The 25,313-nt window shown below is 39.7% G+C and overlaps 1 protein-coding gene across 1 annotated transcript; it reads left to right on the top strand.

Moving 5' to 3' along the window:
- Positions 1-3,427: 3,427 nt before the first annotated feature.
- Positions 3,428-24,936, top strand: LOC146307672 (phosphatidate phosphatase LPIN2-like). Its single transcript, XM_084746859.1, has 20 exons — positions 3,428-3,525; positions 11,446-11,646; positions 13,383-13,478; positions 13,712-14,007; positions 14,092-14,208; positions 14,360-14,486; positions 15,776-16,253; positions 17,490-17,589; positions 17,823-18,010; positions 18,874-18,967; positions 19,083-19,152; positions 19,241-19,324; positions 19,610-19,689; positions 20,453-20,609; positions 21,739-21,887; positions 22,444-22,530; positions 22,613-22,765; positions 23,609-23,723; positions 23,866-23,969; positions 24,068-24,936. The coding sequence occupies exons 2-20, from the start codon at positions 11,455-11,457 to the stop codon at positions 24,210-24,212; spliced, it is 2,832 nt and encodes a 943-aa protein (XP_084602985.1). The 5' UTR covers positions 3,428-3,525; positions 11,446-11,454; the 3' UTR covers positions 24,213-24,936.
- Positions 24,937-25,313: the final 377 nt, after the last annotated feature.

Genomic DNA, 25,313 nt, shown 5'->3' with positions numbered 1-25,313 from the left:
AATTTTGAACAGAATAGATGAAAAATGTTAAAAAAGTAACATATGCATTTGCCTTACTTTGTTCACGTGGGAATCACTGGTTTTAAAACAATAATAAATGTAAAGCAATATCCTTCCTAGAGTTTCAGAGATAAATCAGTTTTAAATATTGGATATGATGCAATCCAAGAATTGGGAAACAAAATGTGAAATACCATGTGAATACAAGAATGTAAGTTTTCATTGTTTGTAGTCAAGTGTGTCTGGATCACTTTGGCAATCAGTGATATTTGACCGCACTGAACGTCCTCGGTAAGTAGTGGACATCAGTCTTTGGATGGTGTGAAGGTTAATTCTGATTAGAGCGGGGATTTTTTTTTTTAATGTTGGCATCTAACTCCAGATTTACTCCTCTCAGCTGGAGGTCACAGAGGGAACGCCTGACTTGGGGATAACTTCATATTGGACCGACGCAGAGGGAAATGTGGTGTTTGGCCCAAACACCCCGAAGGAAAAGATGAACACCCCCGTCACTGGAAGCAAAAAGCAGAAGCGAAAGGGTGAGAGGGCTGAAATGAAATGACGTCTGAGACATTACAACAGTATGGCGTAATTTTGTCATGAGTGAGACTGAAGGTTTACGAAAGGTTTGTTCTCTTGCAGAATCTGTCTCTAAGACTCTTCCTATGGAAAAGCTTGAAGACAAGTTGGAAGCGCAGAAAGGTGAGGGGAAGGTTGCAGCTGATGCTGCAGCAGAACCCAAAACTTCAGATTCAGAGCAAACAGCAGACGCAAAAGAAAAGGTGGCTGACCAGCCTGTGACTTCTGACCAATCAGACGCCCCTGAGCAGCCTGCAGACACAGTGGAGGCTGAAGCACCGCCTGAAAATCAGCAAGAAACTGAGTAACAGAGTACACTCTCATATGCTTTAAGTTTGATGTGCCTTTTGTGCGAAATTTGATTGATGTGATTCATAGACGTTGCATTTGCTCGTTAAATATTAATGATAATAATATTCCACATTAAGTATATTATGGCGCATTATCGTTTGTTTTATATCATGTACTCATAATTATACAAGCCCATTTCAGTGTGATGAAAAAAAAAACATCCTGTAAGTCATAATAAGCAATTTTCTAAAAACAATGACTCAGTATCTCAAAATAATGAGTTAGCATTTCAAAATGTTTATTATTTTATAGGTTTCAGAACATCTCGACAAAGGACCTCAAAGATAAAGACGATCTCTAAATCATAATTTTTGATAACTTTTTCATTGTTTTGTGAAAATAGGTCATTATTTGAGATGCTAAGTCACTGTTTTAAGTTATTATTTTAATTATTATACTCAGTAACTGTTTTAAGACACTAAGTAATTGTTTTAGATACTAACTGATTAAAATGACTACTGTGTGAAACTTTTTCATCATATTTGCTTGAATAAAGGATCTGTTGGCATATTTAAATGGTCAAACTTCTTATTATACTGTATAGTGCCAGAGGATTTGGGGATATAGAGGCTTACAGAGGTGAGGCGCTTGTTGGAGGGAAGAACAAAGCGAACATGAGGAATTCTTGGGGTGAAACAGGGCAGAATTAATTCAAATCAACAAGTGCTAAAGTTGGACATGTTCAAGTGCAGCGAGGAGATCTGGCCACAGCTCCTTACATACAACGTTTTGATATTCAAAGTATTCTGTATTTTTATTTAAGTGTTTGCATTTTAGGGACAAAGCAAAAGTTAATGAAATATAATTAACTAAAAAATAAATATGTTTTGAAGCTGTATATACTTTGAAAATATAGAAATTCCAGGTTCACATCTAAAGGGTGAAATCCCTGTGTGACAGTAACAGTCTGACTCAGCTGTGTTCATGGGGAACTGAAACTTTCTACTTCCCCTCCAGAACACGTGGATGGTAAAATTCATTTGTCCGTCCCAGCATTCATTTATCAGACAGCTGGACGGCACACACACGGGATTCAGGTTCAGCCTAAACCATGTTGTCAAATATCTGCCCAGCCGAACTGTCCAAGAGCAAATCCCTGAAAATCCCACACCACCTGCAGGGCTGCTGCTCTGTGACTGTCTGTGACCTTTGACCTCCACCTGGAGACTGGGAAATGAATTTCCTCGCTGTGACATTAATTTGATGAAACAACGGACAAATTGTATCAAATCCAATTTGGATTAAATTTTACCGGTTAAAACTAGTTAAATATATTCTTGATGGTATAATAATATGAAATGTTATGATTGTGCTTTATGGAGATTGAACTTCATCTGCACCAGTCAGGTCAGTTATTAGTTAGTTATCACATTAATTCATCATTTAAATGCAGTGCAATAGTAGAAATATAACTATATATGAATTCTTTTAATATTTCATCAACTAAAATGTGTGTCTCAGGCTAATTTTGCTGGTAGCCCTGAGTCTCACCAAGCTTCATATCCAAAGAAAGTAACAGTTTTGGCTTGAGATAATTTTTAGTTTTTCTTTTTTTTTTTCTTTTTCAAAAATGGCTCTTTTTATTGTAAATGTTGCAGACTAGCACTATAGGCCAAAGGAAAAATATGTCCCTTCAACCATAATAATACAGCATGATTTAGGGAAGTAACTAATAACAAATACTCAAATGACTGTAATTAAGTAGCTTTGGGGTATTTGTATTTTTATGAGTAGATTTTCAAGTCTGCACTTTTACTCATACTTATAGGAGCATTAAAAACTAAAAAACAAAACAAAATGCTGCGGGAGCACACATTTTGATTAAGTTGTCTTAAATGTTCATTCATTCATTCATTGATTAAATGTATTCATGGATACTTAATCAGCAGACATGGCAGTAACCATTTGTTGAATGGGGGAACATTAAACTTAGACTTAAATCACAAAAAACTATTCAAAAACTTGCATCCCTAGTTTGGAGACATGACTGGCATCAACAAAGTAACTAAAACTCCGAGTATATTTTGCAGAAAAATACTTTTACTTAAGTGTATTTCTAACACCAGTAATTTTACTTGTGATCGAGTATTATTTTAGGAACACTACTTGTACTTGAGCACAGATTTTCAGTACTTTCCACCACTGTTTATTTGTTGAGTATTTGCCTACTTTGTGTTCATATATGATTTTGCAAAGTAACATGTAAACAAAGGCATTAAATTATTGTAGTGGAGAAGTTGTTCAGTTGCCTAAAATAAATAAAATAATTTTGAGAGATATGTTTCATTTTTAGTAATGTTGTTTTTTTTTCTTTCCTTCTAATTAATTAATGGAGGTCTACATTTGAGAGGCTGATAGTGCAAGAAAATCCCGACATTCCTGATCCTGATAAATCTGTAATAATTAACTTTAATAATTAAGCTCATCATATGTCCTCCTGCGTTGTAAATCACGTGCGGCGTCGATCAGCGCTGCAGGGTCACGTGGTGTGTTCGGCTCCATACGGCAGCAGCAGCAGCAGCAGCAGCAGAGAGTCGACAAACTGCCACAGGGACTGTAGGTGAGACTTCCTGCGGTGAGCCTCTACTCCAGCAGGTAGGATGATTTCTACACACGTTTTCCTCTGTAAGCCCATTTAAGACTGTAGAAAAACAAAACGAGACGCGGTGTTTATTAAAGCGGGTTAATATCGCTCCTCTCGGCTGTAAAAACACCGGTAGCGGAGTCCTTGAAACCTGCCTGAGGAGTCATTTATCGGCTCGCAACTTAACGTTAAGTCCTGTTTGATAGTGAAACATCGCTTTCGAAGGGTTGTAACATAAATATATGTACATAAGCCTACAGCACGACACGTTGTTCCTTGTTATAAATCTCTAGTCATTCTCCTAAATGTCTGTTATCTCAAATTAAACCTTCCAGCGGTGTCCCTGAACGCCTCATACTGTAGGTTTTATGGCGAAAATACTTTGACATCATCTACAGGTATGAGGTAGATAAGTTTTTGATCACATGGTTTCAACATTCAGTGGCTGGTTTCATTATCTAATTGTGTTAAAATAGACACAAGGATCTTGATTTGATATAGCCTATATGAGTGTATGTAGGGGAGACCAGGGGTAACTGTAACAGTGGACACATGGTAACACACTCAATCCCTCCAATCAGAAACAACCAAGAATGATGACACTCATGCACATGCTCAGTAGGATTCTGTCTTAAACAAAAAAAATATTTTATGAAAGTTTTATGTAAGTTTCTGTTGAATAAACATATAAATGAACATTTTTCACTAAACTTAAATGTAGAATTACTTTTTACTCAATTCACATAATTGAAATCTACCATATACAAAAACGTTGGAAGTAACATTGTTAGATACTGGAGCAGCAATAATTACTTTGAGGTGTCCCTTTATTTCAGATACTTAATATTACTTTTATTTTTCAGCCCCACCAAGGGCGTAATTGACCCTTCTTAAGTACCACCCTTTATAGCTCTGTGCTCCAATAACATTTGAGCAAACTTGGTGCCTCAGCTAGTTTTCCCATTTTCTGGTAAAAGCTAAATACAGGGTCACATCTTAAGTGAGCTAATATTAGCAAAATGCTAGCTAACTAGCTAGCTTATGTTAGCAAAGCAGTAGGTAAACAGCTAAGTAATGATTGACTTAGATAGCAAGCTAGTTAGGTAGTGTTTTGCTCACATTAGCTAACTTGAAATGTGAATATATGTCGCTTTTATAGGTCCCCTAACAAAATGTATTTTCATATAGCTTAGCACATAGCATATCTAAGAACAGGAAAGGATAAAATTGACTGAGGTACCAAGCTTGTCCAACTGTCATTGGAGCAAAGAGCAAAATGGGGTGGGACTTCAATATTTCTGTCTTGTCATTAAAAATGTTGCCCCCAGTCTCCCCTGTTATATATTAACTGTGATATGAGAGTTAATGTTGACTGAGATTCAATCCGTTGTGACACTGCATTTCTTGCTGTCCTTTTCTCCTTTAAGTCTGCAATGTAGCAGAAATCCAAGTGAATGTGGAGATATTCAAATGAAAAACATATTTTTTGCCAGAAATCACATCACCCACACATAGTAGATTTTTGAAAGAACCAAAATATTGTTGCATTTAGTGGCGAAATAGTTAGTTGATGAATTCACATGTGATTTTTTAAAGCTAAAATACAGAATAAATCTGGTTCCAGCTCTTCAAATGTAAGGGTTTGCTACTCTTCTCTGTTTTATATAACTGTGTGTTCTATTATGTTGGGTTTTGGACTGATTAATTCATAAATTGTGAGGTAGCAGACTGATGAAGGAAATGTTAAATAATTGTAAGGTTGCATAATGAACACACAGTTAGCTGAGTCAAAAACATTGTGGTGTTTTGGTGGCTGAAGTGAAAACCTGCAGACTCAGTGACACAGCCTTGGCTAAAGCAACCACTGGCTGACGCAGAATCACGTTGGACGTAGTGAGCGGGACAAACGTGCAGAGACAGGGAAAGCTAGATTGGTACTAATCTTGTAAACAGGATTAACACCTCTTAAGATCCCTTCTCATCAGAGTGCTGTGGATGAGAACTGGTTGTGCTGGATTTGCATCATTAAGTACTGGGGACATTCAGTTATGCAGCACAAAAAGGACCTAAAAAATCAAAGCTGTAGGAGTTTGGTCGGCTTTATTCTAATCATATATTGTATCCATGGAGATGGCCAGATTATTGTCTTAATATGAGGCTGTGAAGCTTTACAGTCAGTTTGATTCCTGTAAATGAGGAGGAAGTGCAGCCACATGTTGTTTAGAAATAGAAGAACACTTTCAGTTTCCAAATTGTCTTTGTTTCTTCCTTTTGATGCATCTTGACCTTGAAAACAGTAGCTGACAAAACAATCTCAGCCCAAGATCTGCTTCCTCACCACCAGTCTACAGCTGGACTTTGCATAAGCTGCATTTTCCATGCATGTTACGCCTCAACTCGACTCAACTCTACTCCCTCTTTTTTGGTGTTCTACTGTGAGATAGTAGCGTGTACCTGGTACTTAATTTGGTGTCACCTTGGTCAAGTTTCCAAGCGAGCTGAGCTGATACTAAAAGGTGACGTGAAAGCACTGCAAACCACTGATTGGTCACATTAGTAGCAAGTGAGCAGCAAATGATTAGACTAAATGATCAGGACTAATCTAGTAATCAAAAAATGAATCGTGAGATTAACTAATCATGAAAATTATTGTCAGTTGCAGCGCACCTGAGAACTGTAGAGTGATTTTGAATTAATGATTTTGAAAAAATATCCAATTCCAAATATTTTGACTGATATTGCAGTTGTATGATTTGCAATATTAGAGGGAACGCTAATTTTTACATCATTATTCTCATTTTCATTGAAAACATATCATTATGGTGTGCTTTTTGCAAAGATCTGCACCAAACAAAGACGTTTTCTTAAGTCTGTAAAACTATGATATGTAGGCCAGGACATTTCTGCACCACAATATTTAATTTAAAATGGTAGCATTTTTACAGTTATCTGATTCTTTATCCAATTGCAGTCTCCAGACTCCAGTCTGTAAGAATATATTAATACACTTCAATATTGCAACATTATGCTTTGTGTTACTGCATCACTTCTCAAAAATCTGTATTGTGATACGTGCAAAGATTCATGGCAGTGGTTCATTTTGTGTTAAACTGCCAACTCCCAGATTGCAGTGCTGTTATCCATCTTTACCGTTCTGATTGAACAAAAAAGCAAACTTTATGTAGCTCATGCAAATTGTGGGGTGTTGTTTATACTGTGTCCCTAAAATAAGCAATATATCACCTTCCTTTAAGTAATGCAATATTGCAATATAATGAATCGTAACCCCTGTATCCTGGTGCATATCTTATCGCCAGATTCTTGCTAATATAAACTCTCTACTCTGTAGTCTCACTCAATGTCCTGCCTACAGCGTTGTATGACTGTTAATCAGGCTACTTTATATACTGCAGGGTAGCTTAATCAATAATGATACATGCTAACTGTTAATGTATACTTTGTATTACAATCTGAAAAGGAACTAACTAAAGTTACCAAATACATGATTGTATCATGAGTATGTATGCCACTAAGATGTACATGTATGATCAAAGTTGTGGGGTTTGAACAAATTTGCAAGGCCGTGCAGAATTCACAGGGATCGGTTGACTTTGCTTGATTTGTTATGATTACAGCATCGCAGCTCTCTGGAGGGAATGTCTAATGGAGTGAAAAGTACAACATTTGCCTCCAAAATGTAGTGGAAGAGAAGTATACAGAAGCAGAAAAGGGTTATTCTAAATTTTGACACTAAGATTTTAGTTTTTACTGCAAAATTACTCCAAAAAACAAACAAAAAAACGTATCTGTTGATCTGATGAGAAAGTATACAGTCAAAACCTCCAGAACAATAAGTGGACTCTCAGTTTAGATTTTTTGTTTGTATACATGAATACTGTCATTCATCAGGGAATAAACTCTGATTTAACTTCAGCATATTTCAAGTCCACACATGTTGCAAAACTGCAGAACATCATCACACCTCTACATCTTTATTCAGGCTTGAAGTGCTGTGGCAGAGGGTCTATACGAAGTACTGTGGGAGTTGAGGCTCTTGCTAAATTTGGTGTGGTGTGTAGTTCATGCAGACAGCGTGCAGTCAGCTCACCAGAGGGTTCTGGGTGTGCAGCGTAGCTATCATGACTGATGGCTCTCATCTAGACACTTCTGCTTTGTCCATTAAACGAGCTTTGCACTTTCTCTCTACAGTGTTCTGTGGTTCACTGGGAGGAGAGCCACATTACAGGAACACAGTGTACACAGAGTGATACTACTATCAACTGGTGTCACGGTACACTGGATGCCTGCATGAGTGCTGTTTATACCGTCGGTTATATTAGATATCAGTTTGTGACGAACAACTTGGCTGTGGGGATGGTGATGTTGATCTGTCGGTCCACTACTTTGGTTGAGATTAAAACATCTCAGCCACTGTTGGATGGATTGACATGTAGCTCTGACATTCAAGGTCCCCAAAAGATGACAAAAATTAAAAATATCACCTTCATTTGGTACAGATGCCTCCAAAAAAATATACTGCAGTCATTATAACATGTTTCTCAATCAAAAAAACATAATGATACCTCAAAAGTCAGCTTAACAAGCGAGTGTATTTTGAGCAGAGGCAAACACATACAGGGTCAAACTTGGACTCATCACAGCCCCATGGTGGAGGGACCGCAACATAAGGATGCTTTTGTGCTGTTTTGTGCACTCATATCACATGCATGTACCTGGTTTTTGTGCGCATGGGTTTTGAGACTGATAAAATGCAGTAGAGGGGTTCACCTCCTCGTTCTTTATCAGTCTTTCGCCTCTTTTGGTGCAGCTGATGCAGCGTCTCTTTCCTATCTTATTATCTAATGGTGGTAGCTTTGAAGCATTTGAGTCAGCTCTAGCTTTGGCAGCCTCAGCTGTACTTTGTTTAATGCTAATTAGCAACTGTTGCTAATGCTGCCCAAATTCCTGTCGGCTTCAGCTAAGGTTAATGCTAGCATACTATACCATGCTTAAAGGCATTAGCGTGCCAGTATGGTTGGCTTGTGATTCAGCTCTTGATGCACCTTTATCATTGTTTTCCACACTGCAGACTAATTGATTCATCTATTAGTCAAACAAATAATTGTCTCACTGTTGAGACTTTTCGAGCTCAGGTTGGTGGTGACGTGGGACCGGCGCAGAGAGAGGTTACATAAGCGTTTTATGGTTCAGGCTGGGGGGTTATTTTCCCTCAGAGTTTGTGCTCATTCAGAGGGGTTAGGCAGGTCTCAGGAGCTGTGGTGCATGGCACAGACCAGGAGCAGGTTGGCTGAGGAGGCCTTGGCTCAGCTCAGTCCTGTCGGAGTGACATGGAGCTCTCAGGCAGGTTTCCTGTAGAGCAGCATGACCGGCGGTTGCACCTGAAGTCCCCGTGGACTCTGGTGAGTTGGGGTGCTGGTTAATCTTCAATTTGAATATGCAGAATAATAGCATTTTATTTGGAAAGTGCAGTGCTGGTCTGTAACAACTCTGCTGTGAATCTCTCTACTCTGGTAAACTTGACTTCATCCAGACCTCAGTTCCTCTAAATTTAATCTTGACCTGATTTTTAATCCCAAGTCTATTTAGTTTTTCTTTGTTTGCTTTTGTAATTTTGGGTTGTTTTTGCTTTCATTAGGATCAAACAGCCTAAGCTAAGGGATGATATGCAGCAAAGGACCACATGTTAGAATTGAAACCATAATCCTGCTGAGGACTCAGCCTCAGTAAATGAAGTGAACTACTGCGGTGCCCTGACACAAATCTACCTCCAATCCTCTCTACTCTTGGTGGCTGATAATGAATTAAATAATAGAATGGATAATCACATGGATAAATCACAGAAAATACATGTTTTGTTATGTTAAATTTGATTGACAGGGTGGAAATTATGTTTTTTAGGCTAATAAAGTGAATTAAATACATAGGCTAATTAAATACTGTTTCTGTGCTGTGTTCAGACTCAGATTGATTAGGAACCAATAATGGAAATGTTATCTAAATTAAATTTGATCAATTTCTATGCCTTAACAGAATAACAAGATGTCTGTTTTAATTTCATAGGTAGACAAATCTAAATCATCTCATGTTATTTTATCACCACGTATGTCCGTATTCATTTTGCTGATTATTTTTTTCTTTTTTTTTACTCAAACAGAGTAATTGATTATCAAAATAGCTGGTTCATTATTGAATTAATAATGAATGTCATGAGGCAGAGATGCCTGCAAATCAGATTAAACACACATCTTAATTTGGTGCAGATTTATTTCAGTTATTCAGTTATTCCCTCTACTGCCAGCTAAGTGCATTTCAGGTCAGTTGGTGCAGTGGCTGCTAGTCTTAATGGTCTGAATGGTTTTAAAGTCCATCCAGCTCTGATTTAGTCAGTGTAAACTACTGTCCTGAATACTGAAACTCACTGTTGTTTTTATCAGTGAGCTCAGCGTGGCGTGTTGTGTAGCTGACACAGTGGTGAGCATGAGTACTTCAGATTCTTATCTTTTGACCTTTATGTAGTTTGGTCATCTTTCTAGATTGTCTGTTTTGAGTGAGGGAGTTTCTTGAAAGGAAGTGATAATAAAGGAAGAATATTAGTTCAGCTTCATGACAGAATGAGGTCTTGCTTTCATCTCTTGGTATATGTGACGTGCTTGGTGCCTCCACGTTTGTTGATGCATCAACTGAGCATCTGTCAACTGGTTTTAAGTGAACAGACTTAAGACTTTGTATCATCAGCCATATTTTTTCTCCCTTCTGGTAGCTAAAGTTTTTTTGACAAAGGTGTTTTTCATAGTTAAGGCAGAGTGGGAAATTAACACCGGCCAAATGCTCATGAAATATGAAATGTGGCTGGTAGATTTCAGACAACAAAATAATGTTTTACTATTGAGTGGCTTTTATTGAGTTGAGTTTGATTGATTATTTTTGAGTTTATTGTTAAGAGGAGAGCACAGAGTCCTAGTACATTATGGATTGAAGTAATGCTTGAGAAGCATTGTGTATAATACAGGCTAATACTCTGAACTTTGATCTCTAGTTAAAACTTAAGATCTGCAGTGTTTCTGCCGTTATTGTTGATGCATGACACCGTTTCATATACTGCAGGATTCTTGCCAGGTTACAGACCAGATGAAGATGACTTCAGCTCCTTTAAAGGCAAACTTTGTCATTGTCTTTTCACATCATGTGTAGATCAGCACCATATTCACATAACAAAAAAGCCATGTGCAGAACTTAACCTGGCAGTCACAGGGTCAGTTTGGGCCGATGTGGCGCTGACGCAGTACTGGATTAAATTTACCCAGAAACCTTGGAGAGAAAACCTTTTGTTTACCAATCAAACCAAAGTTAAGGAGCTCCTTTAGCCAGTGTTATTTATTTATATTTCTGAACTAAAACTATGGTTATTTGAGGCATAGTTTGACAGATGGTTAATATTAAAAACCTGCATATGATAATTAAACCTGCAAATGACATATTATTAACACTCAGTGACATGTCAGTTAAAGCAGAGCAGGAGAAGCTGTCTCTATTTACTCAAATTGGGTCAATTTGACCCAGGGATTTTAAAGTGTGTTCCTTGGTGAGATGGAAACACACACTGTCCCTTCTGCTCTGGTCTGCAGCAGCCTTGTTGCTGCATTCGAGGGCCTGATTAAGTCTTGATCGGCTCAGGACTCTTTTGAGGAAAATGGGACAGAGCCGCTGTGTTTAGGGACCGGCTTGCATCTCCTCTGCAGACTATTCTGAACAACAGGAGCCTCACTGCCAGGACACTGTCCTAGTAAAAGAAAGTAGCGTGCGGTTTCGTTCTGATAGGAATTCAGGTGTGTTGAACTTAGCGGGTAATAAAAGCAGAATATTGCTGTTGCATAATATGCTAATGAATGCTGGGTGTTTTTTGCTGACAGGTGGACACCATGAACTACGTGGGGCAGCTGGCGGGCCAGGTGCTGGTGACAGTAAAGGAGCTGTATAAGGGGATCAATCAGGCCACTCTGTCAGGCTGCATAGACGTGATTGTGGTGCGACAGCCTGATGGGACGTTCCAGTGCTCCCCTTTCCACGTCCGCTTCGGAAAACTGGGAGTGCTGCGTTCCAGAGAGAAAGTGGTGAGTGCCAACATTGCTCAAAGGAAACAGATAATCAGACTTTTGAAAAATTATGTCTGCCTTTTTTTGAGGCAAAGATACACTTTAACACAACACGTACACACCAGTTTTTGGAGGTTGCTGAACTCTCTCGAGGCCGCTAACTTTACTAAAATAATAGCCCACTTTTCTAGTTTTATTACATAAAGTTTGTGTATACAGGTATAGGCTGTAGTGGCTGCAATGCAGGGTGTACAAAGAAAAAAAATGAATCAGTCACAGCACTTTTTTTAAAATTGCAAAGACACACTGCACACATGAAAGGCAAAAGGTACAATTTTATGTCTTAAAAATGTCAGAATATGCAATTAAAGGCCCACTGTGTAAGATTTATAGGGATCTATTGTCAGAAAATGGCAGAAATGGAATATAGTATTCATTTGTATGTTGTCACTGGTGTACTGCTATGTTTCTGCAGTAACCCAGAGTTTTGGTTTATGCTCGGAAGGGGAGAGTGAGACAAGGTGTTCACAATCTAAAAGCTCACTGCTAGATGCCACTAAATGAATGAAATCTTTACCGCAGTATCATTACCACCCAAGTTATAGCTGGTTCCCAAGGCGCCAACATTATTCAGCAAACTGCCGGGGCTTTCTGGTTCTGCAGGGTGATAATTTTGCCAGAATCGCTTACTGCACCGACCTCTGATTGGCTAAAGTGTCCCGTCACAGGCTAGATTTTCTAAAGCCTGAAAACAGGAGCCAAGAGGAGGCGTAGAAGTCAAGTTTTCTCTCAGAACACTTGGTTTAGAATATACAGAAAGGTTATCATGGAACTGCCTACCAGAGCTTTAAAAACATGCAGTAAAATGTGGGATGAATGTGCATATTGAAGCAGCCTATTTCAGTGTGTTGTGATGATGGAGTTGCACAATAGATTTTCTGTTCCTCTGTCCTCCTCTCCTCTCCTCTCCCTCTGAAGCTCTCTGAACATTTCCATCCAATCCACTCTCTGTTCCTCACAAGAGCAGATTGCCCTTCCTCTCTATTTATAGACTCGGTGTAGTTGTCAGCTGACGACTAAGGTGGGATGCACGGACTAAAGCTCAGTTTAGCCTCTCATTCCCAACTCCTAAAGATTCATCCCGTCCAAAAAAAAGGGTCTTAGAGAAAAGCCTTATCTTTACGAGCTTACAGGAGAGCCAGACAGCACCAGAAATACTCGGCTGTTCACAGTGATTATGTAAATCATGTGGGTTAAAAGCATCTTTGTCACTGCTAAGAAAATAAGCAGGACAAAACAGAATAAAACCAGATCTTGACCTCATATCAAATGCCAGCATCTTGCAGACAGTTTGAGCAGACTTTGGTTTATTTCTTAGCCTTTCTGATCATTTAAAGATGAAAGCATGTTTTCTTATGTTGTTGTCCTTTTTTTAACAACCTAATTTTACCCGAGCAGCCCAGTCCTGACTCTGTTTTAATACGTGGACAGAAACTTGTGGCATATGCTGTAAACTGCAAGCCTTCATACAAGCTGTTCATTGTTTTTTTTTCCTCTGGCTTAACTCTAATTCTTCAAGTAAATCTGTGGCACAGTTTTTTTTTTATCCGTGAGCTGTGGTGTAGAAGTGCACATGCTGCTCTTTTGGTGCAGACAGAACTCATTAATGCTGCTAAAACCTGAGGCCAACAACAAGGTGAACTACACAGTCAAGCTTTGTGTTTCTTACAGAAATGTGTTTTTTGACTCTGCAGATTGACATAGAAATCAACGGGGAACCTGTGGAGCTGCACATGAAGCTTGGAGATAATGGAGAGGCCTTTTTCGTCCAGGAGACGGAGCCACACAGTGTGAGTTTTTGATCTTGTTTACTAGCAGAAATCAGTGCAGCATTTCTAGGACCTGCCCTCCTTAGCGTCTTTTGTTAGCCATGCTAGCAGCGTACCTCCAATGTGGTCTGTTGCGTGGTCCATCCACCACTTAAAGTCAGACTGAAATATCTCACATTCATGGTCCTCAGTGGATGAATCTTACTGACTTTATATTATATCTGCACAACATCATAACCTTGACCTCAACACAGGAGATTATCCCGGCCCACCTGGTGACCTCGCCCATCCCTACAGAGGAGGCTCTGTTCAGGAGCAGAGAGGCCAGATGTGGGGGATCGGCGGCGGAGAACGGTCAGCATGTTGGTGCAGAAGACCCGGCCTCTGGAAACCTCCAGACCTGCTCCAACACAGCCGGCAAGAAGAGGAAGAGACGCAGGAGGAAGCACAAGACCGAGCCACGCAAGGAAGAGCAAACCACACCCGCAGGCGGGGAGCTCGAGCTGTGTGAGCTCAGTTCAGACGAGGAGCACAACACGCACAATGGACGGTCAGTAAACACTGTTTAACAGTTGATTTTTATGTGTTTGTTGTTTGTAAAACTTTTGTTTATTTTATTCTTTCCTGTCTTCAGGACATCTTCGCTCTCAGTGATGAAGGACAACATGGACCACAGGCAACATTCCCCCCTCACCACCCTCGAATGGGACAGCTACCCTTTCTCTGACGGAGACTGGTCCCCTTGCACTACGTACGGTCCCATTTTATGTTTACATTGTTACAAACACAGAGAAACAATGACACGTTTCTAATCTGATTCATCAAAACAGAGCTGGGTAAAACAAATCACTCCCAGGGGATGGTTACAGCTGACTCAGTGGAAATGTGGTGTTTGTTTACAGGAGGGAGATATCCGAGCCCATGTCGCCCAAGAGCGACTCTGAGCTGATGGTGAAGCCGACAGAGAGCATGCTCAGAGCCGAGTCACACATGCAGTGGAGCTGGGGAGAGTTTCCAGAATCCACCAGGGTGAGATTCAGACTTCAGACTTGTAGAATCTGGTCTGAACTTTGGTCTTTGACACAAACGAAACGAGAGATTTGTGGGGTTGCAGGTCTAATTCATGTCCTCATCAGGGATTAATTTCAGGAAATGGGATTCCCGGAAATGCTCAACCAAAACAAACATTTGCTGTTAACCAGGAAATATAATAATGGGAAGCCAGGAAAACTTTATAAAACATATTTAAAACATATGAGAATACATTTAGAAAATATGCAGGCCTAGCTCCAACTACTGCAGCTGATCTCACACTTTAAAAGAGGCAAGAAATAATTGCAAATACTTCAGTCAAGCACAGATCCACTGAATAAAAATGGGGATGTCAAGTACAGAGTTGTTACAGCATATTTCACAACACAAACACTAGTGGAAATAGTAAAAACTGAAAGGTAATTCTGTCTGCTGCATGTGTGCGCACTGCCATATTGATGTGATGTCAGGTTTGTTAATATAGAGACCTCGAGGTGGATCTTGCAGGAGTTTCCGACCTGGAATTCCAACTTTAGTGACCGTTCCATTGCTTTTCCACGTCAGAGGTTGCTTTTTTTTAAGCTGGGTTTCAACATTAGATAAACTTTCAAGTGAAAGCCCAAAGGTGGAAGAACCCTGGATCCATTCTTTTTCCAAAACACCCCTGAGCGAAATACTGGCAGAAATGCACCTCACCCAGAGCAGCACAGCTAAAATCTCCTGAAGAATCCAAAATCTCACTCCGAGTGAGAGCTTTCTGACTTTATTAGGTCGAAGATGTCTAACTTTGTGGGATGCACAGTGTGATGCCTCAGCTCTGCCTTTGAATGCTAACAGAATATGGAATCCATCTCAGCTTCTTAGAGTGACTTTGAAAACACCAAATGTCTTGTTTTAACAAATTTTATTAGTTTATAATATGAAGAATTGTAAAGGCTGTTCAGTCAGACAGTGACACATCACTTGGCATTTCGTCCTTGCAGTGAAGTTCAAGCTTCATGTGCAGTTAGTACTGTTTATTTTAATGTTGATTTCTATAAATGGCATTCTTTTGTCTTAATTATTATTAATACCACCAAACAATAGGCTAAAGTTTTAAGATTGGGAACCCAAATAACGCCGCTGAAGTTATACCAGCAAAACTAGTGCATTTCCCAGGATTCCAGAGGAGAAAAATATTAACCCCTAGTCCTCATTTATACATGTGTGGAGTGAGAGTTAGTGAGAAGCTTTGGGAATGCATGTATATTTAGGCTTTATCTTGTGCTGTTCTTTTTTGTATCCAGGTCAATAAAAAGGACAAATCGGAGCCAAAGACACTGACCATCACTCCCTCTGAGAACACACATTTCAGGGTCATCTTGAGCACAGAAGCCATGGAGGAAGAGTCGAGAGAAGGAAAGAGAACCACAGACTCCATCTGCAGTATTGTAAAACCAGAGCCTCGGACCGTCAAAGTTGATCAGCGCAGCTACAAACCACCGCAGCCCCCTGAAGCTTCGTCACAAGAGACAAACATTACCAAGCACGAGCCAGACCTCTCAAATTTAATGTCCAGCACTTTTATCTCTGAGCCGTGTCCCACTAACTCTGCGCTCTGCACAAAAACCGTGCACAAGACCAGGTGGACGTCTACACCACCCAGCCGCAGGGACAGCGGCTCCGCTGCCTGTGGAGGCAGAAATGTGGCAGGTGACTCAGTGGCAGTTTGTCCTGATGCAAGAGCCTCCTCCAAACCCACAGACTCCCCCATCAAGAGGAGAAGTAAGACAACTACTTTTATAACTCAATCTGATAATGTGTGTTGTAGTTTTTGTACCTTGTGTTCTTAAAAAGATAGTTTGGATTGTTTGAAGTGTGTTTGTATGAATTACTTATCGATAGTCGGTGTATTAACTAAAATAGATGGTGGCTGGCAGGCCCCTAGTTTGAAGAGGCAGAGAGGAGTACGCTGTAATTTTCACGGTTTTACCTTGCTGTCAGACAACCTTTTCAGAGGGGAAACCGTTATATAAGGTAAATATCCCTCTCTCCAAGCCAACCAGAGTCATTTTGCTCTGCAGAAAGCAGGACTTGCTGGTGTAGTGATGCTTCGATCGGTTAGTTTGCGTCATGGTGTGACTTCTATGTTTTAAAGGGGTAAGTCACACGATAATGCAAACAAACCAATTTTGACATTTGACTCCTAACGGTGGGTTTCCCCTCAGAAAAGGCTGTCAGCAACCCCACCTCAAATAATCCAAACTATCCCTTTAACTGACAGGGATTTGCAGTGTTTTTTTCATTGTGTAGCATGGATATGAATGTGAGAATATTTTATAATGACTGAAGAACAGGAGCAATCTCTGATGTAGATGCAGTAGTTGTTGGTTTGGTTCTCTAGATGTTCTTAGGAACTGTATGAAAGTTTTTAAGGAGGAAGGCTGAATCTTGTTTTTGATCCTACAAAGAAAGGTTCTTCCTTATTTGGAAAAAAAACTGCCTTGCCCTCTAGCTGATATCTCAAGATAATGTTTATGGCAGGCATAAGAAAATGGTCCTAGAAAAATGCTCCAGCTTCTTCCTGTTTTTACTAAAAATAATCTGTAAATACAGTCACTGAATGAATACAATGAATCAATCAAGGGAAGACTCAGACAAAGAGAAATGTAGGATGAGAAAAAGTTAAGACTCTCGCAAAAATTTTAGACTACCTGCCCTTCAACAAAAAATAAAAATAGATATAACCTATAATTCTATTTAGTTGTCATGAAAATGTAAATAACCACATTTAAGCTTATGACAATTTTAGTAGTTCACCTTACTGTAAATAATGTGGGAAAGTCATCAGATAGTTTTCTGCAGCTGTGACAGAAAGGATGTGGTTTCTATTTGAGCCTGAGTTGATAGTCGATGTCTGGGCCTGCCCTGCATTCACATGCAGAAGTTCAAAGAAAAGGAAATGAATAGATAGATTTCTGAGAAAACTTTACGCAGATCTGTTGTCTTCCTTTCGTCAAGGTGTGAGGAAGAGGAGCCAACATCAGGGGCCTGAAGATATCTACCTGGACGACCTGAATGCACTTGAACCTGATGTTGTTGCTCGATACTTCCCAAAAAGGTACAAACCTGGGAATCCTTTCTCAGGATGTCACGTCATTTAGGATCATTTATTTATATACAAGTACAACTTTTGGTGTTTTGTAGCCACTGCTGGGGTTGTGCTAAAAAATATGGAGGCTTGATAACATCATTCACTTTTGGAACAAATAAAAATGGCTGCAGCTTTTTGCACAACTCAGTGCTTCTTGTTTGCGTGAAACTGGATCGCCGTCTGTGTGTGTGTGTTGTCAGTGAGTCTGAGCAGGTTCCTAAACACTGGGTTGAGATGGGGAGGCGCTCTGGATCCCAGTCTCCCCAGTCTGTCGGCAGCGCGGCAGCAGACAGCGGCACCGAGTGTCTGTCCGACTCTGCTGGTGACCTCCCTGACGTCACGCTGTCGCTGTGTGGAGGTGTCGGAGAAAACTCGGAAATCTCTAAAGGTGCGCAGAAATTTCTATTCCTATGGGTCAGGCATAAGGAACAATGGGAGGAGCAGGATATTTTTTTTAAATTTTGCATTTTGAGAATAAAATCCGCCTACTGTGACATCACATGCATACCCTCTATATAGCTGAAGCTACTTTCCATCTCCAGCCTCTTGATGGAGACTGAGTCAATACGATCAATTTGCCTGGCCATAATACTCTTCCGTACTCATACAGGATGTTATTGATTATTAATGAAAAAGATATATTGCCTGTCTTGCCCTGCACATTGCATACTTGCTGCTGTGACGTATGCACGTTTTTATCTATTGTTACAAATTTATAATGTGAATATTTTTCCTTTCATATGTTTTTATAATCTAAGTAGCTCACATTAGTCTTTTTACAAGTTAGGAGTGCACCACATTGCATTTCACCAATACTCTTACTATATTTTACAGTTTAAAATGCACAGTTTTTAACTTGTACTCATCATCATGCACCGTCATTGTCAATATAAATCCACACTACACATAATGTTTATTTAGACATGTATACATGCACATACTGTACACAATCATCCACTCAATGTATGTATATTCATTCAGTATTTATTGATTTGTTCAGTTTTGTTGTCTTTGTTCTTAGCCAGAAAAAACAGATTCAAATTACTTGTTTGTGCCAGTGAACCAGAATCTACTTGTGAATGTCTGAAAATAAACCTTTGAATCTTTAAAATCCTTGTTTATAAGGATTAAATAAGCAGGATGCGTTCAATATTTTGCCTGTTCTGCTGTACTGCTCCTCCATACTGATGATGATGTTATTAATATAGAAATATGATGATTTATCAAGTTTTTTTGTGCTGTTTATTCCAGATAAATTCATGGAGCACATCATCACCTACAATGAATTTGCAGAGAATCCAGCAATAATTGACAATCCCAATTTGGTGGTTAGAATTGCAAACAGGTGAGTATTCTTACTGTCACTAACATGTGTGGACATTGACCACACATGTACTTGCATGATGTGTACATTGCAGCAAAAAAAAACAAAACAACAACAACAATAACCTTGTCTGCAGGTATTATAACTGGACGCTGGCAGCCCCGTTGATTCTCAGTATGCAGGCTTTTCAGAAGAACTTACCAAAGGTATCCTCTCAGTCTAATGTGTTTTATGGTGAACTTATTGATCTCACGTTGTATCTATTTACACATGAATCTTTTATGTGAACGGCAGGCTACAGAGGAGGCATGGGTGAAGGAGAAAATGCCAAAAAAGTCCGGACGCTGGTGGTTCTGGAGGAAGAGCAGCGTCAAACAGGTACTGAATGTGTGACTCATTCAAAAGTCTTTAGGGAAAGTCACATTTCCATCTGTGTTTTTACAGGAAAGGGAATGACGATGGGAATCCCAAACTGTCTGTAGTGCTTTGCATTGTAAATGAGTCTAGTCGAATGAGGAACATGTTGTCTAAATGCGTCGGACACCATTTACCCTTGTTTTGCATCATTATATAAGGACTTTTTAGTCATGAAAGAACCTTTACATCGTACCGGTTCTTGTTCATTGGTTTTTCTTCACGTTTATCTCCTCTTCTTCTCCTCAGTCGTCATCAGAGACCAAGTTAGAGAGGCAGGAGTCTCTGACCAGAGACAGCCCTGCCCTTCACCAGGCCCCAGAAACACAGTGAGTCAGCAACAAAGCTCTGGCTTCCTCACAACACGACAGTCACACACAGCAACACAAGCAGTGTTGAGTAAACATGTCCCACAGAGGCTGGATTAGCATGTTAGTCAGCGGCAGAGCTGTTATTTTATGACTCATAAACTCATCATTAAGAAATCAGGAGAAAGACTTTAAATATAGTTCAAACCAGGCTGATTTTCAAGGTTATTATTAATTGCGGATGTATCCAGTTTTGTGTAAAATAAGAAAACAAAAGCATATTTAGTGTTGAACAAAGCAGTACAGTTACTGTACAGGCAGATGAGGAGCTCTGCTGCCCTCCAGTGGCTCCAAATGACTCTGCAGGGATTTTTTGTTGACCCTGAATCATATCATGTAGTGTAGCTGTGGCTTTTTGGAGTGCTTTGCCTCCTTATTGTCCTTATTTTAACATAGATTTGTCTAAAATGCTGTTGCCATTGCTGGTTGAGTTGTAACAATTAGTCAATTAATTGTCAACTATTTTGATAACTGAAGAAAAATTACCAAATGATCTCATTTCATATTCTCAGATATGAATATTTTCAGGTTTCTTTTAGTCCTCTAATCCATACCATCAAGAGAAGACTTAGAAAATAATTGACAGATGAATCAATAATGAAATTAATTGTTAGTTGGAACCATAATTTCAGGTTGACTTTTTTTTTTTTCTGTGGTAGATGCAGTTTTCTTTCATTTTTATGTTGTTTGTTGGTAGTTCTTCTGACTGTATCCTCTCCTGCAGGCAGAAAGCAGCAGAGTGGTCCAGTGACGATGAGACCAAAGAGCTGAATGCTGTGGCACCTGCTCTGACACCCACCGAGCACGTGCAGACAGAGGGGCCGGCCCCGGCGCCTTGTCACTCCTACAAGAAGTCCCTCCGCCTGTCGTCTGACCAGATAGTAAGACGAGTCGTGTCTGATTGTGGCTAAAATTAGGCAAAGAAGCTGTTTTTCTGAATATGTGCGCTGAAGCTCAGGGAAGAAGGTGGGCCTAAGCAGCAAGAGGAGAGCTTTGACATATTTTTATGTTTATTTTGTGCAGTAAGACAACATCATTTACTTCCTGCTGCCAGAAAAAGGAACTGGATTTTTCTTTTTTCTCCACATAATAGTGAAATCTTATCTAGATTAATTACATAAAGATAAGGCACAGAGAAATACCTGCAAAAACATGGACAGGCAAGCAGGTGTGTTTGCTTATAAAAAGCTTATTTCTATATTAGCTGCTGCACTTATTTAAAAAAAAAAAAAAACTTTTGTGACGATGTGTTTTGGTGCTTAACTTATGAAAAATTAGTGGTTAGCTGCGTCATTGTACACAGAGCAATGCAACAGCGTGGGAGACTGTAAACTTCTCAAACCGAATCAAGTTCACCACAAAACTAAGTGTGACGGAGGTGGAGAAGAGTGATAGAAACACAAGGCGGGTGATATACTTTCAGTCACGTCAGCCACTGAACTGAGAAATTTAAAAAAAAAAGAAAAGAATGAATCCTCAAATCTTCATGCTGAACAGCCAGATCCAACCCCACAACCCCAAAACGTGCCTGTTTGTTAACCTATCCTCTGATTGTTGATGGTCCTGAGACTCTGTGGTTTCACTCAACCACTGAGAGTATACTGTGTGTGTTCCTCCAGGAAATGCTTGTTTGAGTTAAAGGGGAATTCCATCTGTTTCACACATCAAAGTCTGTTTACAGATGTTGGGGAGTATGACAGAATATGTGAAAAAATGCTGCTAAAGCCTTTTGTCTCCAGAGGAGAGTTTCAAGTTTGAAAATGAAAAAAAAAAAAAGTCAGTTTACCAGACCTCTGTTGTCTGCTCCTCATCTCTGCTTGAAGCTACATTGGCTGTGATTAGCACGACACACCTGATTCTCTGACTAAGCTGTCAGTGGTCTGGTTGCATCATGGGTAATGTATGCAGTAGGCTTTGGCAAAGATGACAAACGTGGAATAAAAAAGATGATGTCTCTGGTTCTGTCCATCCTGATTCTTGTAAACTGGACTCGTTTCGTGTCTCTTCCAGGCCAGCCTGAAGCTCAGGGAGGGGCCTAATGATGTCACCTTCAGCATAACCACTCAGTACCAGGGGACATGTCGCTGCGAGGGCACCATCTACCTGTGGAACTGGGACGACAAGGTCATCATCTCTGATATCGACGGCACCATCACCAAGTACGAGAAAAATCTTCAGTATACGGTCTTTATTTTCAGGCAGCAGTAAGAAAAATTACCACCAACATTTATTATGTCGTCCTGTTTCCTTCTGTTTGCCAACGTTATTATATAGTTGAAGTTTCAAGAGCCAATTTTTCTTTTGGTCTTTGCCTTGTATCTTGCCACCTTCTCTTAATTTCATCTGTTGTTCTTGACTTTCTCACAGATTCTCTCCCTTACAGCATTTCTTTTTGTAATATTCAGATTGTTTTTTTTGCCATAGCTCAACACTGTGTTTTTTGGTTCTTCCACTAACACCTCTAATTCCACGGGATTGAATTTCATTTTGCTCTTGCGGTCGTACTGCTGTCCTTCCAAACTCCAGTCAAAGCCCTCATTTACATCCTGCTGTCTCCACAGTGTTTGTCCCTGTTGTCATTCATGCAATTATTCTTTGTTGATCACCTGCAAAACGCACAACAACCAAAGACAGAAAGACCGGAGACAGAAAATCTTTCAGTCTCATTCACAATATTTTAAATGAGAAGCCTGATAATCGATTTTCTCCCCACAGATCAGACGTGTTTGGTCAGATTCTGCCTCAGCTCGGGAAAGACTGGACTCATCAAGGAATCGCTAAGCTTTACCACTCAGTGCACGAGTAAGAGATCAATATTCTGTCAGGATAAAAGATATCAAACAGTGAACATTTTAACCCATTACTGAATATGTGACTTCTCCAGGAATGGTTATAAGTTCCTGTACTGTTCGGCCCGAGCGATCGGCATGGCCGACATGACCCGAGGATACCTGCACTGGGTGAACGACAGAGGGACCCTGCTGCCTCAAGGACCCCTCATGCTGTCTCCCAGCAGCCTCTTCTCTGCCTTCCACAGGTGAGAAATCCTCTCCAAGCATTCATCCTGAGCACTGACATTAACGTCTGCCAGCAAATTACAGTGAGGAGAAGCAGAAATGTCTATTTTCAGAGGTTATCCTACTTTGTCTTTTGTTTGCTTTGCTGGAATTGAAAGTTTGAACACTGGTCACATTATTCTCAGTGGTGGAGAAAGTTTTCAGATCCTTTACCACACATTAATGTAAAAGTAGGACTGTATCACTGAAGTTGGTTGGTTCAGAACTGTTTTTTAAAACCTAAAATCTTTAAAATTTGATTTTTTTTAATGTTATTTACATTGTTTAGTTCAGGGTGCATAGTTTTGCAAGTTTTGAACTGTTTAAGCTGAGAAAAATGCTTGAATTTGAATATACTCTTTAAAAAATGTCTTGATTTTCAACATAATCTGGTGTTTCAGCAACGCAATCACTCATCTGAACGAAAAACCTTTTGTAATAATACATTTGCAGAGTCATGTTTGGCATTCATAGCCCTGTAGTCTGGAAATGATCACATATAACATCACCATGAATCAAAACATATCAAAGTTAATATGAACAGCTGGCAGACAAAGTGACAAGGAATTCTGTCAACTTATTTCTTGCATTTGCATTTAGAGTAACACTTTGGATGTAATGATAAAGGCTTTGAGAGTCTGGGATTTTTTTGATTTAGGTATCTTAAATATTTTACTGCACAAACCCTGTCGGAAACTTAACTAACCTGTTTTATTGTCATTTTCTGCATTTTGGAAACTCATGAAGTCTATAGATGGTTATAAAAATTTAACAAAGGTCTCAGGTCGGATATTTAGTCTGTCTTCTGTTCTTTCGCTTGTCAGAGAAATCATTGAAAAAAAGCCTGAGAAGTTCAAGATCGAATGCCTCACAGACATCAAGAACCTGTTTTTCCCCAACAAACATCCCTTCTATGCAGCCTTTGGGAACAGAGAAAGTGTGAGTGGAACATTTTTGTTGCCGTATTGTCGTAAGTTTACACAACGGATTTCATCTTTGACTGAATAATCTAGGACTTAATGAGCACAAAGAGGTAAGTATCCTGAAAATGATCCTCATTGTGTTTTCTCTTGTGTTAAAGGATGTGTTTGCCTACAAGCAAGTGGGTGTGCCTGTGTGCCGGATATTCACAGTGAATCCCAAAGGGGAGTTAATCCTCGAGCAGGCCAAAGGCAATAAAACATCGTGAGTATTTAACCGTCACTGGAGCCATTGTTTTCGTCTGTCAGCTGCGTCTCTCAGACAAATGTTTATTGTTCCCACCGCTGGTTTTTATTTTACAGATACAGCCGGCTCAGCGAGCTGGTGGAGCACGTTTTTCCTTTACGGAGTTCACAACACAACGCCACCTTCAGCTGCCCGGAGTTCAGCTCCTTCTGTTTCTGGAGACAACCCATCGCTGAGGTGTGCTTTGAGGAGCTGCTTTGACTCACATGAATGTTTAATTACTTGAAATCAACAGAAGTCGTGTCTTTCATGGCTGTATGGCTTAATACTGATAAGTCTTTTGTAGGTCACTGGAGTTGTTTGAAAACGTCTTAGACACATTCCACTTTAGTGAAACAGTTTGGAATATTCATGTATTCCATGTCCTCTCATGTAGGGCTTCATGCACTTTGCAGAGTATTCTTTGTGCTGACACGGTTAAGAGGTGGGTCTGAGAGCTCTGTCGGCTTTTGGCTCACGCAGAAGCCAAAAGTATGACATATTATGTTTTTGTCTTACCATTTAATAACGATTCTCTTGAGAAGATCTTGCCTAAGCACTTATTTAGGCAGTGGAGGTGCAGTAACTGCCCTTAAACTGGCCACTGTTCAGTATGAAACAAAATATTGTTTTGCTTTCTCTCCCTGACTGGAGGGCGACCATAAAAAAAAAAACATACAGGGTAATATTTATAGCAGCTTTGTTTTCATCCTTTTAAGGCCTTATTCACAATATAATGGTCTTGCTTCATGTGTAGAAATCTTACATCTTTGCTCCAAAGCTTAAAGAGGTAGTTTGGATTTTTTGAAGTGGGGTTGTATGACGCATGTTTCCATAGTCAGTGTATCACCACCTGCAGTAGATGGCAGTCGGCACGCCAAGTAAGCTAAACTGCTGGGGACAGGGTCAGCAACAAAATGTGTTTTAGCCCAAAAAAATAAATATAAGTTTAAGTGTACATTATATTTAGAATATAAACTAAACTAAGTTTTGCTGCCGATCCTGTCCACGTCATTACATTGCGTAGGTTCTGTGCTGGCGCTCCTCTCTGCTTCTCCTCTACTGTAGGTAATCCACTGACAATCCCACGTCAAACAATCTAAAATATCCCTTTTAGGAATTTGCACTCACGCTTGGAAGAAACAAATGTGAAATCATTTGGCTCATAGTTGATAACTGCATCACTGCTATTAAAAAAGCACTTTCTGAACTGTAGATACTGCTGCTATTTGGTAATAAGTATTTTTTCAAAGTCGAGGTTTAGTCGGTTACCTGTAGACGTAAGAGTTGAAAACTATTTTTGGATGAATTTTCAAACTAATC

Source organism: Lutjanus erythropterus, chromosome 21 (assembly GCF_056507025.1).
Source record: "Lutjanus erythropterus isolate fLutEry1 chromosome 21, fLutEry1.hap2, whole genome shotgun sequence".
NCBI classification, from domain to species: domain Eukaryota; kingdom Metazoa; phylum Chordata; class Actinopteri; order Lutjaniformes; family Lutjanidae; genus Lutjanus; species Lutjanus erythropterus.
Note: the sequence above shows the minus strand (reverse complement) of the source record. Positions and strands in the feature narration are given on the sequence as shown.

What these genes read in the sequence shown, in the direction of transcription:
- LOC146307672 (XM_084746859.1), top strand. Translation starts at nt 11,455, where the DNA reads ATGAACTACGTGGGGCAGCTGGCGGGCCAGGTGCTGGTGACAGTAAAG. An exon ending in GACTGGTCCCCTTGCACTAC is followed by an intron (nt 14,209 to 14,359) that starts GTACGGTCCCAT and finishes GTTTGTTTACAG; the next exon opens with GAGGGAGATATCCGAGCCCA. An exon ending in GGAAGAGCAGCGTCAAACAG is followed by an intron (nt 19,325 to 19,609) that starts GTACTGAATGTG and finishes TCTTCTCCTCAG; the next exon opens with TCGTCATCAGAGACCAAGTT.